Raw genomic sequence first — 17,536 nt, 5'->3', positions numbered from 1 at the left:
AATTTAGACTAATGTTTTAAATATGATAAAATAATTTGTAGTATTTTTCGGAATAGTATTTACCTGTCTTATCTATGGATATAAAATTTATATAATTTAAGTGTTATGATTTTATAAACAAAAAGCCGTTTATTCGAGTGGACTGGTTGATTACACGGTATTGACGCAATAACGTGCTTAACGTCAAAGTCAAGTAAGAAATGCTTGATGTGATTTTCAATGAATCAAACTCTTCCAGCGTTTCTTTCTGGAGTTTATTAATAGTTTTAAATGTATGTCCCTTATGACAAGACATACTAGGCATCTGCATTCTATACAATAGTTAGTATAGTAATGGTCCTTGTGATCCTTACATTTAATGTTCTTCAGAATGAGTTTCTCATTGACTTAAATGTTTAAAGGAATATTAGCACTGATAATTTTATGATATTTCCTTTCTAAATCCCATAAATGGCATCTTTTACATTCAAAGCATAATGGTTTGTCACAGTCTGAACATATCCACTCAGTTATTTTTTCCTCTTTACAAAATGTGTACCATTTGACTTGATGAAGTAGCTATTGTTCTAACTAAAACTACATAAAATCAATTAAATGCTTTATTTTGTTACTGTTATCTATTTTAAAAAGAATGAATGTGAATTTGAATGTTTCACTTGCATTTTGGACAGCTGATATAAACGCCAAGTGCAAGGTCATAGTACATTTATAAAGAAGGCAGAAGTGCACTGGTACTTATATGCAGATAGAAGCCCTCTGGGTACTTATCAAATAAGGTAGTCTATGACATAATACGGATAATAGTAAACTAATACAACTAGAGGCTCCCAGGCTGTATCGCTCACATGACTTTACTTGGGATTTAAAAATCATATAAAAAAAAGTTAAAATTTGGCTACAAAGTAACAACACTTGGCTAGCACATCAAAAGGAACATTCATGCTATGTTTGGTTTCATTCCATTCAGTGGTTCTCTAAAAGAAGTCATTTTTATGCATTTCCCATAGGGTCCTATGTTAAACTAAGTCCCGCGTTGGCGGCCATCTTGGATGATGGATCGGCTACAAAGTAACAACACTCGGTCAGCCCCTCATAAGGAACATTCATGCTATGTTTGGTTTCATTCCATTCAGTGGTTCTCTAAAAGAAGTCATTTGTATGCATTTCCCATAGGGTCCTATGTTAAACTAAGTCCCCCGCTGGCGGCCATCTTGGATGATGTATCGGCTACAAAGTAACAACACTTGGTCAGCACCTCATTAGGAACATTCATGCCATGTTTGGTTTCATTCCATTAAGTGGTTCTCTATAAAAAGTCCAAAATGTAAAAAGTTAACGACGACGACGGATGACGACGAACGCCAAGTGATGAGAAAAGCTCACTTGGCCCTTCGGGCTAGGTGAGCTAAAAATGAACATGATGTATAGAATGCTGGATGACTTAGCTTCAGTAGTTCATTTTCTACATGTGAACTTATGAAGAGTTTTACCGTAGAAATAAAATAAGTTGAGGGTAAAAAAATTTTTTTATCACTTCAACCTTTGTGCAATAAAAAAAAAAGTTTCTATTCTTCTTTCCTTACAAATTAAATTTTGTGCACACACTGATATGTCTCGCCTTCTTTACTATGCATTGATTTTGTGTTGATAGTCCAAAATATAAATCCATAAACTTAACATGAACCAAGAAAATGAGGTCAATATCAGAAAAACAATCCTTCAATAAACCAAACATAGTTATCCTATTGATTATAGTTTCTAAGAAACAGTCTAAACCATGAAAACTTAACATTGCCAATGAACCATGAAAATGAGATCAAGCATTGAGGTCCAGGTCATATGAACCATGCCAGACAGACATGCATTAAATATATTGCTATTTGCATCTAAGAAAAAAACTTAACCATCAAAACCTTAACATTTCTCGTTTGAATTGTTTCACATTGTCATTTTGGGGCCTTTTATAGTTGACTATGTGGTATGGGCTTTGCTCATTGTTGAAGACAGTACAGTGAACTATAATTGTTAATTTCTGTGTCATTTTTGTCTCATTGGCAATCGTACCACATCTTCTTTTTTATATTGACCTCAATATAAAGCTTTATTACAACTGTCACATAAACTTAACATTAACCAAAAAAACTAAAATTCTGACCAATGAACCATGAAAATGAGGTCAAGGTCAGATGATACCTGCCAGACAGACATGTACACTTTACAATCCTTCCATGAAACACATGTAGTTGACCTATTACTTATAGCTAAAGAAAAACAAACCAAAACACAAAAACTTAACACCGAGAAATAAACCTTGAAAATGAGGTAAAAAAAACTTCTTTTTGAGACTGACACCTACATCATAAAATATTTCCATACATCAAATATAGTTGACCTACTGCATACCGTTCACCACTGAACCATGAAAATGAGGTCAAGATTAGATGACACCTACCAGTTGTACACCCTTACAATCATTTCATATACCAAATTAGTAGACCTATTGCTTATATTATCTGATATATATCACAAAAACTTAACCTTGTTCATTGATCCATGAAATGAGGTCGAGGTCAAACTCTGAACTTTGCAAGGTACGCACATACTAAATATAGTTATCCTGTTACTCATAATAAGAAGGAAATTAACATCAACTTTTTTTTCAAGTACTGAGAAGTCACTGAACCATGTAATTGAGGTCAAGGACAATAGATAGACGGGAAATTCATAACATAAGGCATCTATATATTACAAAGTATATAGCATCCAGGTCTTCAAGCTTCTAAAATATTAAGCTTTTAATAAGTTAGCTAATACTGCAGCCTCCGGATCACTATCCTTATGTCCAGCTTTCTGCGACTAAAGTCGCAGGCTCGACAAAACAATATCTTTTGCTGTTGTATCATAAATGGAACAATGTTTTATGACATAAATTTATTGAGATAATACAGAACAGTGTGACAATGTCTATGACAAACTTTATAACATTCCTTGTCTCTTCTCCAACAACAAATGTGGATCTCCAACCATTTCTGATTCATATGGACCTATAAAAAAGAAGGAAATATTAAGAAATAATACCAAACATTTGATCCACACCATCAAGTCAGTGGTCTATTTGACTAACATTACCAGCTTACAAATCTACTAATCTCCTAATGTACCATATAATACCAGCTTGACCAACGCAATCAATTAGGACTCTAAAGAAGGTCAATATAAAGACTAAAAGCAGCAAACAGGGGAGATAATTTGTTAAACATTGTCAAATATTGTATATCTGATGCTATTCTAAAGAAATTTTTTTTTTATGACAGCATTTGTAGGCAAATCACATTTTGTGCTAAAATATTATATATTGTAGAGGATACATTGAACTAAAAGAACATTGATTAATAAGAATTTTCAAATAAAAATTCATGCGTGTTGATATTTAAATTAAACAAGAGGCTGTCACAACGACAGCAAACCGGATTTATTTACATTTATTTGTGTCCTGGCAATATCACAAGAACCATTACTGATGAATGGTGAAAGTGAAAATCATCAATATCAAATTTGACCTCCATTTTGTCATCAGTATCATCATTTTGAAATAATAATATTTGAAAAGCTTAGATTGAATGGTTCATGAGTAAATGCAACAACGTGAATTGAAACGCCATTTTACGATCTTTCAAGAACCGTAACTCCTGAACAGTAAAATTCAAAATCGTCATTATGGAACTTGACCTCTATTTTGTCATCAGTAACAACATATTAAAATTTCAAAAGCTTTGGTTGAATGGTTCATGAGAAAATGCACGGACACGACGGAAAACACCATTTTTCAATCTTTCAAGAACCATAACTCCTGAACGGTAAAAGTCAAAATCGTCATTATTGAACTTGACCTCCATTCTGTCATTAGTAACAACATATTAAAATTTGGGAAGCTTTGGTAGAACAGTTCATGAGTAAATGCACGGACACGACTGAAAACTCCATTTTTCAATCTTTCAAGAACCATAACTCCTGAACGGTAAAAGTCAAAATCGCCATTATTGAACTTGACCTCCATATAGTTGTCAGTAATAACATATTAAAATTTTAAAAGCTTTGGTTGAACAGTTCATGAGTTAATGCACGGACAACATTTGATTGCCGCCTTTCAAGAACCATAACTCCTGAACGGTAAAAGTCAAAATCGCCATTATTGAACTTGACCTTCGTATAGTTGTCAGTAATAACATATTAAAATTTTAAAAGCTTTGGTTGAACGGTTCATGAGTTAATGCACGGACAACATTTGATTGCCGCCCGCCCGCCCGCCCGCCCGACCGCCCGGCCGCCCGACCGCCCGGCCGCCCGACGTACATCCCCAAATCAATAACCGACATTTTTGTCACAAAAATCCGGTTAAAAACTAATTTAAAAAAATGGAATAAGTGTATCAGGTTTCTTTCTACATAACAAAATAGGTAACTTTGCATTACATTTCATATTTGTCTAAGTTATCTCCCTTTGCAACTCAATTTACTTTTAACAAAATCAATTGTGAATTGATGCCATGAAAATTTGTGTGAAGCTATCCAATCAAAATGAAAGTTACAAACATTGTCGGCATTAGAATGCCTGATGATGTCACATATAAACAACACAACTTTCTACTACCTTCCAAAAGGAAAATAATATTTGTTTAAATATTTTCTAATTATTATAAGGCCAGGGTTTTTTAATTCGTTGGTTTACGAATTTTCCCCCTGAAAAAGTCCGGTCGGTAAGTTGGAAAAAAAAAAACAGATTCATGTAGCTCTTTATCAATTTCAGGAAACTTGATAAATAATGATCTTCAACCACGAAAAACTGATAAAGAAAAAATTGCAAACACTAAGTTTCAACATTCGTGTCAAAAATAGACAGGAAAAACGAGAATATCGGGTTCATCAGTTGTCATGCATCCCCGGTTTTTTATATCCGATTGGTTGATTTTTTTTTATTATCTATAAAAACAAGAAAAATTCATTTAATTTGTTTATATTTAGTACTTGACGTCTTCCACGTTTGGACAAGTCCACTTTCCATTTTTCTATGAAATAATGCATCTTATGGAATGATGACAAATACGGGAAACGAACTTGTTGTGTAATTGGTTTTAAACACAGGTTTCGTTCCGCAAAATTATTTGGGCAAATGCAAGGTCAGTTATGATTGATTTGTCTATTTTTAGATATGTCTATTTTACGATATGTAAACATACAGATTATTTTTAAGTTGTATTTTTTCACAATACAAAGTATTATCAATTCTGTTAGTGTTTAATGCATTTCATGTCATAAAAAAGAATATTTTATTTATTTTTCAAGGATAATATATTTGTTAGGGTCGGCGGAAATAAAAAAGCATGAAATGTGAATTTTATTTTTATTCTGTAAATCAGAAAAATAGGGTCGGCGGATCTGTAAACCAACAAATTAAAAAACCATGGCCTAAGAGAAACAGATTTCACCAATGTGTTTGGTGTATTATGTTACTTCTTCTGTTCAAGTTTCTTTGAATTCCAAGTAGGCTTGAGAAAGTTATTGATGTCTGGGAAACGTCAACCTTAGATTACTGTGAATTCATTTACTTTTCATTGGTGCCAAATTTTGAGGATTATTGAAAAATCATATGTTAATTGATTTTTGATTTCATGGTTTTACAAAAGTCCACCTACAAGCCTTATCAAAAATGTGTACTCTTCTTTATCCACAAAATCAACTTAAACTGGTATGTAACAAATATTAATGAATCAACAGTAGAAATTGAAATCAATGTAAACTAAAAAAAAAACCTGTTCAGTGCATTTATCATAATTAAAATACAGAAAAATATAAAAATACCACTTTTTTCAATATTTTGCTCAGATTATTTCTATTGATCATAAAAAAAAGTTTTTCCTAGTTTCATGACAAAAAGTAATTAAAGTTTTAATAAACCAGAAATTGAACAAAAATAATGAGACTATCAACAATGGAATGTAGGATAGCTATGTCTCAATTCTGTTCCATGACAAAAATCTTTTCTCCTCCTTGTACCAAGGGAAATAACTCATTACTATTTATCTAGTTCACAGAAGATTATGATCTTTCTCACAAATTCTTGTAAGTATCTATATAAATATTAATCCCTACCCACATCCACTCCTGCCTCTAGACATGCCCGTGTCAGATAGTACTAATTATAGTCAATCACTAATCAGTAAGTACTTTGTAGAGTACTTCCTTCCTTAAGTACTTCTATTATACATTCAACGTACTGATTTCACAACAGAATAATAACGCAGAGCATTTAGTTCAAACGATAATTATTTAAGGCTATAAAGTCATTATGTTTTTTTTTAATATTGTTTTGTAGGCTGCTGGTTTATTCATTTTTTTTTTTGCCAAAGTCCAAGTCCTAGTAAGTATTTTTGTGAAACCAACTCCAGTTTCATAATGGAAAAACAAATTTCTGTTTTCTTGGCCTTAATTAAATTATGTATGTCTATAAACTTACTATTGAATATGTCATCGAAGTTAATGAGATCATCTCGTCCAGTAAGGGTATCTAACATGGTATTGGAACTTGCTAAGCATGGCAGGCGACCAAACTGTTAAAATAAGATAATCATTGAACAAACAAATATTTCATAAAACCTCAAAATATTACACTTTATATGGCTTTTGAATTGGTTGTAAGGAAACCTGGGTATCTGAATTATAAATAAAGCAGTTTAACCAATTCGCTATTATACATTATTGAAAAGGAACCAGCTAGGTATAGACCCATTTGTGGCCTGGGGCTGTTTTCTGCTCTTTGACACAATTCCCTTTTCCATTCTCTATTCTAATATCCCATCTCATGACTGCCACCCGATACCTTAGTTATCACAATTGTATTGCAAAATAACACTATTAGCATAAATTTATTATGAAAACAACAAAACTTCAAACTGATATTTCCTATTGTATTGTAAGAATTGCTGCATAGTCTTAATTTTCAAGCAAAAATATGTACCAGTATGTGAAAAGTCTAAATAAGAGATGGCTAGGACACACCTTAAGAAAAGACCAGGATAACATCACCAAAACAGCTCTGGAATGGACACCATCAGAAAGCAAAAGACACGAGGATTAGTAAGTTAGTTATGTGAAAAGTCTGAGACGATTACTTTTCACAATAATTGATTCAACTCCAGCAAATGTGCGATTTTTGATAAAAAAAATTATGTTGATACCTATTTTTTTTTTTTACCTGATTATATCAATGCTTATATTAATTTAGGCAGAGCCTACAATTAGATCTCTATATGTAAAATAGATCTGTTCAGCAGAAATAACATCAATGGGTGGGTAGGACCTTTATCGGGACTCCAGGATCTGGTATTTTTAAGATCAGGATTTCGGGATTGACCCTTTTCGTGATCCCGGAATTCTTTTTTCCAATTTCGGGATTTAAATTTATTCAAATTCTGGACCTCGGGATTTCGTGTTTTTTTCAGGAACAGGACCCCTCCTACCCCCTCATCAATCTATTGTTTAAAGAAGCAAGTTATTTATGTCAAAATTTACTGCTCTTTGCTTATAAATTCCATCAGTAAAAATTTGATACCTGAACTTGAATACATTACTGGCAAGTTGATAGTACGTACATGTTTGGCTGTATGAATCTCCATCTGTAGTTTGAGTGGTGCATGTAATCCCTGTGTATTACGTAACATGGAAAAGTCCATTGTTCTCTTGTTCTCATCCCACTGAAATTTATAAAAACATAACAAAAACTGTTATCAAGGAGTTGTTCTGTAATTATTTAGATAAAACTGTTTTCAATAAAGATGTGCTCCGCATTGCAAATTCACCATAGACCCACCAAGCATCAAAATTTTCTAGGGAAGACAATGCAAGTAAAGCTGAAATCCCATATTCTTGTTAACAATGTTTTATTCACTGAATAATGATAATATGCTGACTGATTACAAAATAATGCTTCATTTGAGATAATGATATTGATACTTTTTTCTCATCTTTTCATGTAAAAACATAAAACATAGGCATATTAGTAATAAGGTTTTTTAATTGAAAATTGAAGTATAAACTCTGCTTACTCTTTTCGACTTTTTTAAATCATTTGATAGTCTGAAAATTTAACACAGGCTGCTGAAATTTATTTTTTTTGGATGCTTAGGTTTTGTTTATTGAATGGAGACTTTTCAATTTGATTTTTGTAGTTTGTTTTTATATTGTGCTGTTACACCACTATTCCATGTTTAAACAAAGCATTCTTCAGTAGCTTGTAATATAGTGGTTGTTGTTGGTAGCTGTCTGCCTTGCTTGTTGTCCTATAGTTGTTGCCATCCTTAGCTTTAACATTAAGCTTGGCTATTCTTGAAAGTCAAATACTTTTCATAAGAAAATTTCAACAGTGAGCATACATACATGTTTTTCTGAATATTCTAAGGGGTGAACTGCTCTCTCTAATTTTCTTCCTGGTTGTAAACTGCAAGGAAGGAATTATTTATTAAATACGATTATATCCATAAAACTAAAAATCTTAAATCCAACTTATTATTTATCATTTCTTATGTCAAAGAAGAATAAAGAATCCTAGTGATGCAAGGTTGCTAATAAAATAGAAAATTGAAATAAAAAATTTAAGGGAACGAAGACTCAGTGCTGATATATATTGATGATAAATCATTAACATACATTATAACAATGACCTTTCACAAATGCTTTTCATTAAAGAACATTCAGAGTATGTGGTAACTTATGTAAATGTATTATAGCCTTATAGGAATGACATAGATCATATATATATACACATACAATTGAGAATGGAAATGGGGAATGTGTCAAAGAGACAACAACCTGATCATACATGTATATATACTTGTATTTTGCAATTATGATATTTTATTTCTTTTTAAGGTTTGGGGTTTGATGAGCTATAGTCTCCTTTGAGTTTACCCAAACATCTTCTTTTATTTATACAGAGTTATTATATAAGGGTATATAGAATCCTCTTACCCATGAAGCATCACATTAGGAACTCCATATTGTCCTTCTGGAATATCAACAGTGTGTTCTCCTCTGACTGAGGGTCTCATGGAGGGATAATTCTACAAAAAACATAAAGGTAATAAAGCATAAAAGTATAGTTATGACAGTGTAATAATTTGCTTTGGATTTATTTGGCTCACTGTTTTTTTCTTCCATTAAAATGATGAAAATGATGAAACAGCACCCCCCCCCCCCCCCCCCCCCCCCAATAAAATATCTCTGTGGTTGGTATATATAAATATTATTTCTTGCAAAATTGTAGGAATCCCGGTAGTAGCAATTTTTGGTAATTTAAATATTCTTCGTCCCTTTTTTAATTTATTTTCTCAATTTATTTTTACCTTTATAATATATGAATCATGTTTAATATTTTTTAAATCTGTCTTTTTAAGGAATTGAAAACAACTGCTGATCTAAAATTAACTTTTTTACAATCATAACAATGATTGAAGGAAAAGGCGTTTTTCAACTTTATCCTAAATTTAAATTAAATTTGCAAACTTCTAGTTTCCTGGTTAAAAATTCACTTGAACTAATTGATTATAAATACCCTTATGGATCAAGAGAGCAAGTGAGAATTTCCTGTTATTAATTATCATGATTGTAACAAAATATTTACTTTTAGAATCTCAAGTCACTTGACTTTGGTGTCATTTCAAAGGTCACACATTAAATAAGTACTAAAGTCAATAAGGAAATCATGCTTCTGTCTAAAATAATCCAAAGTTAAATAATTAATGTTATCAGTTTTATAACATAGCACAAATCTACTAACTTAAGCAAGTGGACATCTTCTTGTCCTGGTTTTTAAAAAAATTATAAAATATTTGTCATGTATGTAGACTTATCATTAATGTTATTATGTTTATATTTGCAGCCAATTATAGATACACAGGCGTCATCATGGTCATGGCTGTACTGTCCTATTTGAAATTTGACCCTCAATGCATCAGCATAGAATTACTGTATTACTTAAATAAAGTGGATTTGTGTACCTACAGTGACCTAGCTGGCTTGCATACACTAAGATAAATTTAGTTTGTATTTTCATTATCTTTTAATTGTAAAATTATACCTTTCAATTAAAAAATACTTATAATGTTAAAAAAATTTACCGGAGGTCAGATGATCACGTTTCTTTAAATATGTAAAATAAAATAATGTCTGCAATAAAAATTTGTTTGCCATTTTCGTGTATATTTGATTTACTGTTTGCAAAAGGAAACGTGTAATTCGTTCAACATTTAATTATTTTACATCAATACATGATAATATCATTTCAGCATGTTGTGAATTTCAAAACATGATACAGTAAATTGCTTCGCCGAGCACAGCTGGATGCGACTGCAGAGGTCCAACCCGGAACAGTTTGGGCAGACATGAATACAGTATAAGGCTTGATACAGGTCTGACTTTGGATTGTTACATTTGTAATAAGATATTTGACAAATAATAAGTTACTGACACAGAATAACTGTATAGAACTTAGAATTGGTTATATAATTAATATTCAATTTTTTGCTTTTGAGCAATACACTCTGCTGTTGCGAATTACCTCCCCCCCCCCCTGAAAAATAAATTAATTTACCCCATCTTTTTTTTTGCGTTTATGCAATACACTATGCCATTGTGAATTGACCCTCTCAAAAAAAATTAACCCCCCCTCTTTTTTGTTGAAAAAAACAATTTGAAGAAATTTACATTTTAATTTTTCAAATCTTGAGAAAAAATTGTCCCCCCCCTCTTTCCTACAAATTCTTTACCTCAATATATGGTCATGATCTCAATTCAAATTTCCTATGGAGTTACACAGATCGAATTGACCTCTAAAGTCATCTGATGACCATATAAGCCATGTAAAAATAAATATAGATATAAATAGATTAAGCAAACTCGTGCTGTTGGATTATTCTACAAATGTAGGTCCATTTAATTTCATATTTATATAGATGAAAAATAAATGTTTTATCATCGTTTTTACATGTATTAGAATGATTTTTTGAGGATAGAATCAGTCATCCAAATGATTTACCTTTGTTTCACTTTCACTGTTGATATTGTTTTCCATTAAATAACTTTACACATATAATTTACATGTTATCCATCTCAAGCTTAGGGGTTAAATTGAAGTTCACATGAATACGGATTCAATGAAGTCAAATTATTCACTCGCATGTGAATAATTCATAATCAATGTTTTTTAGATTATTATGACAAAATGGAACCATATATATATATATATACTGACTGCTAAAAGTGAATTATTATTTCACTATTTGCATATCATTATTATTAAAATGACTGAGCAAAAAAAAATTAGATTTTTATATATCTCCTAACCACTGCCTGTTTAATAAGCATTTTTAAATTGACAGCTTATCATCTCAAGACATTACAACATTTTTTTATACATAATTTAAAAGCAGTGTAAGGGAGGTAATTCAAACACAACATTGTACTTCAATAATTGTTCATTAACCAGGACACACCCTTGTTTTTCCCCCTTATTTCTGAATGGTTTGAGCCATAACCCCAAAAGTCAATCTTAATCATCCATTTGTTTATGGAAACTTGTGGTATAATTTCAGAGATCCATAGAGTGGGGTGCTCATTTTTGCCACAAGTTTCCATGTTTTCTGCACTTTATCATGTTTATGTTTAGGTCTTTATATTTTTTAAGTATATGCTGATATTTTTATATGAACCTAACATCAAAGGCAAAATATTAATAGTTTGAAAACTTGTTTCTCTTAAAAAAAAAATCATCTGAAAAGTTAGATGAAAGGCTATTTGAAATTTCCTGATGTTTTGTCAAAGGGGGACACATATTTGCCATTTTTACACATCTATTTAAAAGCAAATTAAATGCAGCTTTAACCAATATTTATCAAATCAATTTCCTAATAGATGGATAGCAAACATTTCAAAGGTGTAAAGAACTGAAATTTATAGGGCAATCAGTCAAAGAATTACTTAGAAATATTTCTTTGAAATCATGTTATTCATATTTAGGAAATTGGCCTTAAGTGCCAAAATTTTGTCCTAGTTAAAAAAATTATCATATTTTGTTGTAAAAATATAATTTACCAGCATATTTCTTCCATTTCAGCTAACCTTTGAAGTTTTTTCACCTAAAAATCATAAAACAGCGAAATTGTGTCCCAGCCGAATATGAGCACCCCACTCAAAAATGAATAAAATGTTGAATATAGGTAATACACAAGTTCTTACTCACCTATCATGGTTCCTCCAAAAGATTGTAAAACTCTTATAGAGTCAAACTGAAAAGTCACATTACTTCACGATCTAGTACTCTCATGATCTAGTACTCGGATGACATATTTATTTACATTCCATAACACAACACTCTATTTACACGTGGTGGCGTGACGTACTGTAACCGAATCGAGTACACTCAAAACAAAGTTGAAGCATGAACTTGTGTATTACCTTTGAAATATGTGTTAATAATTATAATATATATATATACGGTAATGCTACTACCTATATTTACTTTGTATATGTAATACATTTGTATAAGTTCAAATAACTTGAAATCATATAGTTTAATATATACATGTAAGATAATTTCTATACTCATTCTGTCATCTGTAATTATAATATACTATACATATGTGATGCTCCTGTAGCGCAGTTACTGCGTCTGAGTTTGATTAATAAAGTTTGAAGTTTGAAGAAATAAATGTAATTAAATGCTCCACATAGTTCCACAAGTTATTGTCTGGAAACTAGAAAAATGCTTATTTAGGCCCCTAATTCATAAACTGTTAATCAATCCCAACCTTCCTTTTGTGGTTAAATAACCCGTTATAAGCCTTGTGTTTACTGTTTACATTTCATAGATTTCTATTTACTTATACTCATCTTATTGTCCTGAAACCAAATGTCCTAAGTCAAAGACAAAGCTGACGACAACGATGTGATATCAATATATGATCGCAATTATTTTTGGCAGGCATATAACAATATTGTACGTAGAATGTGAATACAAATATTTACTTAAATCAAAGATTTCTATACGAATTCTTGCTTATCTTTATCAATTTATTATAAATTTTAATTAAAGCAAAAACAAAGTCTAGGCTCTAAACTTGTTTGTTTTAGTGAACTGGCACCCTGAGTTGAATGTTGTTTGAAAATATCAGTATCTACGCCTGCAGATTCTTGTATACGTTTTAACCAATTAAATTGTGCATGATACATGTATGACAGGTTTGTGAGGTTTAATAAAACTAATGGGCAATTGATTACAATCAATAGAACAGAGCTCCAGATAAGCTGCGTATTTGCATGATCACGCAATACAAATAATTAAAAACCCAATGCAATTGCCCATTGCAGGGTTCAATAACTCAATTAATTCAAAGAAAAACCCAATTGTATGCCAAAACCATGAGTTTTCAACGCTTTTATTCTCTATCGTTTGCGTTATTTACCCTTATCAGTTTATAGTCTTCGTGCAATTCTATTTTTATAATATTAATAATTGGAAATGTCCTTTCGTTTTAAAAATAAAGCCCTGCATTAAGTAGCTGAAATAAGTCCCCATTGGAATTTTCTGTCGCTCAAAAGGTACACATGTTTATGAAAACATTTCAATCTTCTCAACGTTTATCCAATTAGCGTGTATCATGTTGTCATATTTTTTTCAAATTTCTCGGGATTTATCATTACATACAATGAATTAAAACGAAAGTTAATGTCCGGTAAAAATATTGAATAGAAGCATGTTTTCAGCTTCTTTTGAATAGCTGAGGGAAAGTTATGATGATAGAAAGACTCAGTTAGTGTTTTTAGGAAGGGTCCATCGAATTCACGGGCGTACGTGTTTGCGTACCTTAACGAGAACATTGCTAATAACGTCCCAGAAAAAATAATATAGCCTTGCCGGACGTCATAAATATTTGGACTAATAATAATAATGGGGTTTCATCAAAAACCAAATCAGTTGGAAAAAGTGAAAAGCCAAATCAATTATGACATGATATGTAGTTGGAAATCATTTCTAATAAGGGACAACTTAACTCAGATTTATGTAAATTGAATTAAACAAAAACATTCAAGTATAATTTTATTTAGTTTATATACTATTTTTTCATTTTAGCTGAGTGAATATATATCCGTTTTTTACAGTTTATATAAGTTGTGAGAAAATACAAAACTGCCCAGCAGAACGTTTGAAAAGCAACACAAATTAAACGTACAATTGCTCGTCAGTGAATAAAACAGCTACATGTAGCACATATACAAAGAAAGACATATATATATTTTAAGATGGAAATATATTCAATATTGTGTTGATACACTGTATAAAAACCCAATACATTTAGGAGCTTGGTGGTGAAAAACCTAATTTGATATTTGCTTGAGGGGTGAATTAAAATTGATAATGCAATTCAAAAACTTTATCACCCAATTACATAAGAAAATGGTGGGTAAAAACTCCTATTTGTGAATTCTTATCTGGAGCTCTGATAGAAGGAGGACTCAATGTTTTATCAATGTAGTCTAAGATACATTGAACGACTAAGATTCTCAGGGAATGAGCTAAATCTTATGGCTGTGAACCAGTCTTCCTAGTCTTTGTAAGTTTTACCATTTTAAAATTAATTTTGTTTGTATGAACATTCAAATCAATCATGTCCAGTTTCTGCATGTCTGACAACGGAAGCTGGCCAAATTGCCCCACTTTTTTACCAACTCACCCCACTTCTGAAAAGGGTTAAACCCCGTTAATTTTAATCCTGCCAACTCGCCAAACTTGAAAAAAGGGTAATATCTAGATGAATATAAATGAAAACTAATCTACTGAGAGTTGGTTAACAAGAGTGAGGCGATTTGTCATGTATAATTTCTCAGACAACTAAGAACTAAGAGCATGGTCAATTTCAATTCTAACTCAAATTTCTATTCGACTTCATAGAATGAATAAATTTTTAACGCTATATCTGTGTAGCTTTAGAACCTAAGCTCTTCGGTATCTATGGACTTTTTGCGGATGGTCTGCAAAAAGTAAAAAGAAAATAAAGACCTAAGAGCTACGGTTCCGCAGCTAATATTTGGGTATCTTGGAAGATGGGGCCACATTCATTAAAAAAAAAACCACCATGACCTGCTTAATCAACTAATCATGCTAATGTTTGCCATCTTTTTTGGAAGACACATTATTGTGAAGTTCCAACTGTAAAGCTATAAAGTGCTATAGTACTTGAGGGTCTGGATGGTGGGGTTGGGTTGGGTTGGGTTGGGGTCTGTTATTCTGTAAACATTTAATTTTCCCCCCTTTTCTCTAATCTTCAAAAAATTAACCCCTTTTTTCTCTAATCTTCATTTTATTTGCCCGTTATTCTCTAATCTTCATTTTTTAAGGGCATTATTTTTTAATCATTTAACCCCATCCAAACCCTCGTACTTGTAGTCTGCAGACTGAAACAATAATTATGCAATAAAGTTTGCTTTAGCCTTTTTATTCATCTTTTTAACTTTAATGATGGCACACCGAATTTTGCGTTTACCACTGTGAACGAAACTACATGTGGTCAAACTTGTTGTGTAGCCGAAACGTCTCGAAAGCTTCAAAAGAAAGAAAGTGTCCCAGTCATGAAAAATAATTTCATTCGCGTTAAACAGGTCAGGAATAACCACCAATTGGTGGATTATACCTCAATTGACTTATAATCCACCAATTGACATATAATGATATAGACCAATTGGTGTATAATTCTTTGTTTTTCAAAGCAAATTATTCCACCAAAATGGAGCATTGTTTTCTTAAAACCATATTATGGTATGAAAACTTGTCAAATATTCCTAGTTTATTATAGTCACATAACATATTGCATTTAATCAATAATTGTATTTGCAGTTTCTTCTATTGTTATCTTGTCAATTCTTGATTGGAAAGTTAACCACTAATTACCTGTCAATGGACATCAATACTGTGTGCAGTCATGTGATCATGAGTACAACTCCACAGGTGAATGGAGCTCTTTGTTAATACTTGACTTTCATTATCAAAAGTCAATCATGGTCAATAGTACAAATGTTTCAACAAAAGAATTGTACACATGCATACACCTAATCGCTATTTATTCCATTCCGGATAAGTTCTAAAATTACACAACTTTTTCATCCAGTTGAAGCTATCTGGGACCCTGTTTAAACAATTCACCATGCATGATACTTTTTAATGAGACCTGTTTAAACTACCGTAATACTTCAAACAAAATATTTTTTTACTTCAATTTTAATTTCGAAAAAAGTGGATCATACGATATCAAAGTTTCTTGATGAACACTTTCTAAAGTTTTTTCTCCCTCAGCTCACTACTGATGACCTCCATTTTTCGGCCGGTGAACCAAAACAGGAAGTTGTATAAATGACTGTTTTTCCCGGAATGGACTAAATAGCGATAAGGTGTATTCTCAAGAGATGCAGCAGGCTTTGACAAAACTGAAACCTTTGGAGGACTTAATATGGGGACGAAGTCCCCTATTACAGTAGAAAATCAATAAAAAAATAAAAAAAAAAAAAAATCGGGAAAATTTCCCGAATTTTTCATTGTACTAATGAACTCAAAATCGTTCAATTTTTTTTTTTTGTCGCGTTTTTTAATTTCCGGATCTGCGCAGAACACATAACTCTACTTCCTGCTTCCGGTCTTGTTGTCATGAGACTTTGATTAGTCTAGTAAAATATAGGAACTCAAGGAACACAATACCAATATTTCATTTTTAATCATTCTTTGTCTTTGGTATGAATAAACGTTACCTGATGCATTGCGTTTCTTTGTTTACATTGAACATGACGTCATAACTTAAATAACGTCAAAGTAAAATCCCTAACAACAGAACCAAAATCGGAAACGTTACGGTATTTCCGTTTCTCTTTTTAACATGTTTGATTTAAATCAAAAAAAAAAAAACATACAGACTTCGTCCCCATTCACAGGTACTACCTGCCTCATATTTAGGGGTCATAAAATAGGTTGCAAGTTGCAAAATCATGCTCCTATCTCACACTAGCATTTTAATACAAAAAAACCTGAATTATACGTCAATTGGTCTATATCAATATACCTCAATTGGTGGATTATACCTCAATTGAGGTATAATCCACCAATTGGTGGTTATTCCTGACCTGTTAAATACGGGAAACAACTACTTGGGTGAAAGCGAAAATAATTAATGTTGTTATCAGAGTCAGGAAACAATAAAATTGACTATTCTCATTAAGTAAAACAGCATTTATAAGCGAAAGAAGCTTTGAAATCATTTCAATCAAAATTGCAAGTCAGGTTTCTTACCAAGTTGGCCATGTTGGTAAATTACACTTCCTGTCTTGCGCATTGAGTGGGCTTTCCCCAGCTACGAGCTTTATCGTACTCGAACATGAAAAAATCCGAACACTCCGGGAACGGGGAACCCCTTTACTCAGAGGCTGATATTTTTACCTCCTGC

General features: G+C 31.9%; 1 protein-coding gene across 2 annotated transcripts; it reads right to left on the bottom strand.

Annotated features, from left to right (window-relative positions):
• Positions 1 to 2,916: 2,916 nt before the first annotated feature.
• LOC143084947 (proteasome maturation protein-like) lies at positions 2,917 to 17,481 on the bottom strand. 2 transcript variants are annotated; one of them, XM_076261035.1, is made up of 6 exons: positions 17,383 to 17,481; positions 9,024 to 9,115; positions 8,433 to 8,493; positions 7,649 to 7,750; positions 6,514 to 6,607; positions 2,917 to 3,044 (listed from the first exon to the last, which is right to left on the bottom strand). In XM_076261035.1, the coding sequence occupies exons 1-6, from the start codon at positions 17,392 to 17,394 to the stop codon at positions 2,977 to 2,979; spliced, it is 429 nt and encodes a 142-aa protein (XP_076117150.1). In that variant the 5' UTR covers positions 17,395 to 17,481; the 3' UTR covers positions 2,917 to 2,976. The 2 variants fall into 2 exon arrangements, with proteins under 2 accessions (XP_076117150.1, XP_076117151.1); XM_076261036.1 differs by lacking the exon at positions 17,383 to 17,481 and adding an exon at positions 12,144 to 12,166.
• Between the last annotated feature and the right edge of the window lie 55 nt (positions 17,482 to 17,536).

This window comes from Mytilus galloprovincialis, chromosome 8 (genome assembly GCF_965363235.1).
Source record: "Mytilus galloprovincialis chromosome 8, xbMytGall1.hap1.1, whole genome shotgun sequence".
Lineage (NCBI taxonomy): Eukaryota > Metazoa > Mollusca > Bivalvia > Mytilida > Mytilidae > Mytilus > Mytilus galloprovincialis.
The sequence above is the reverse complement of the archived record's forward strand: the minus strand, read 5'-3'. Positions and strand labels throughout refer to the sequence as shown.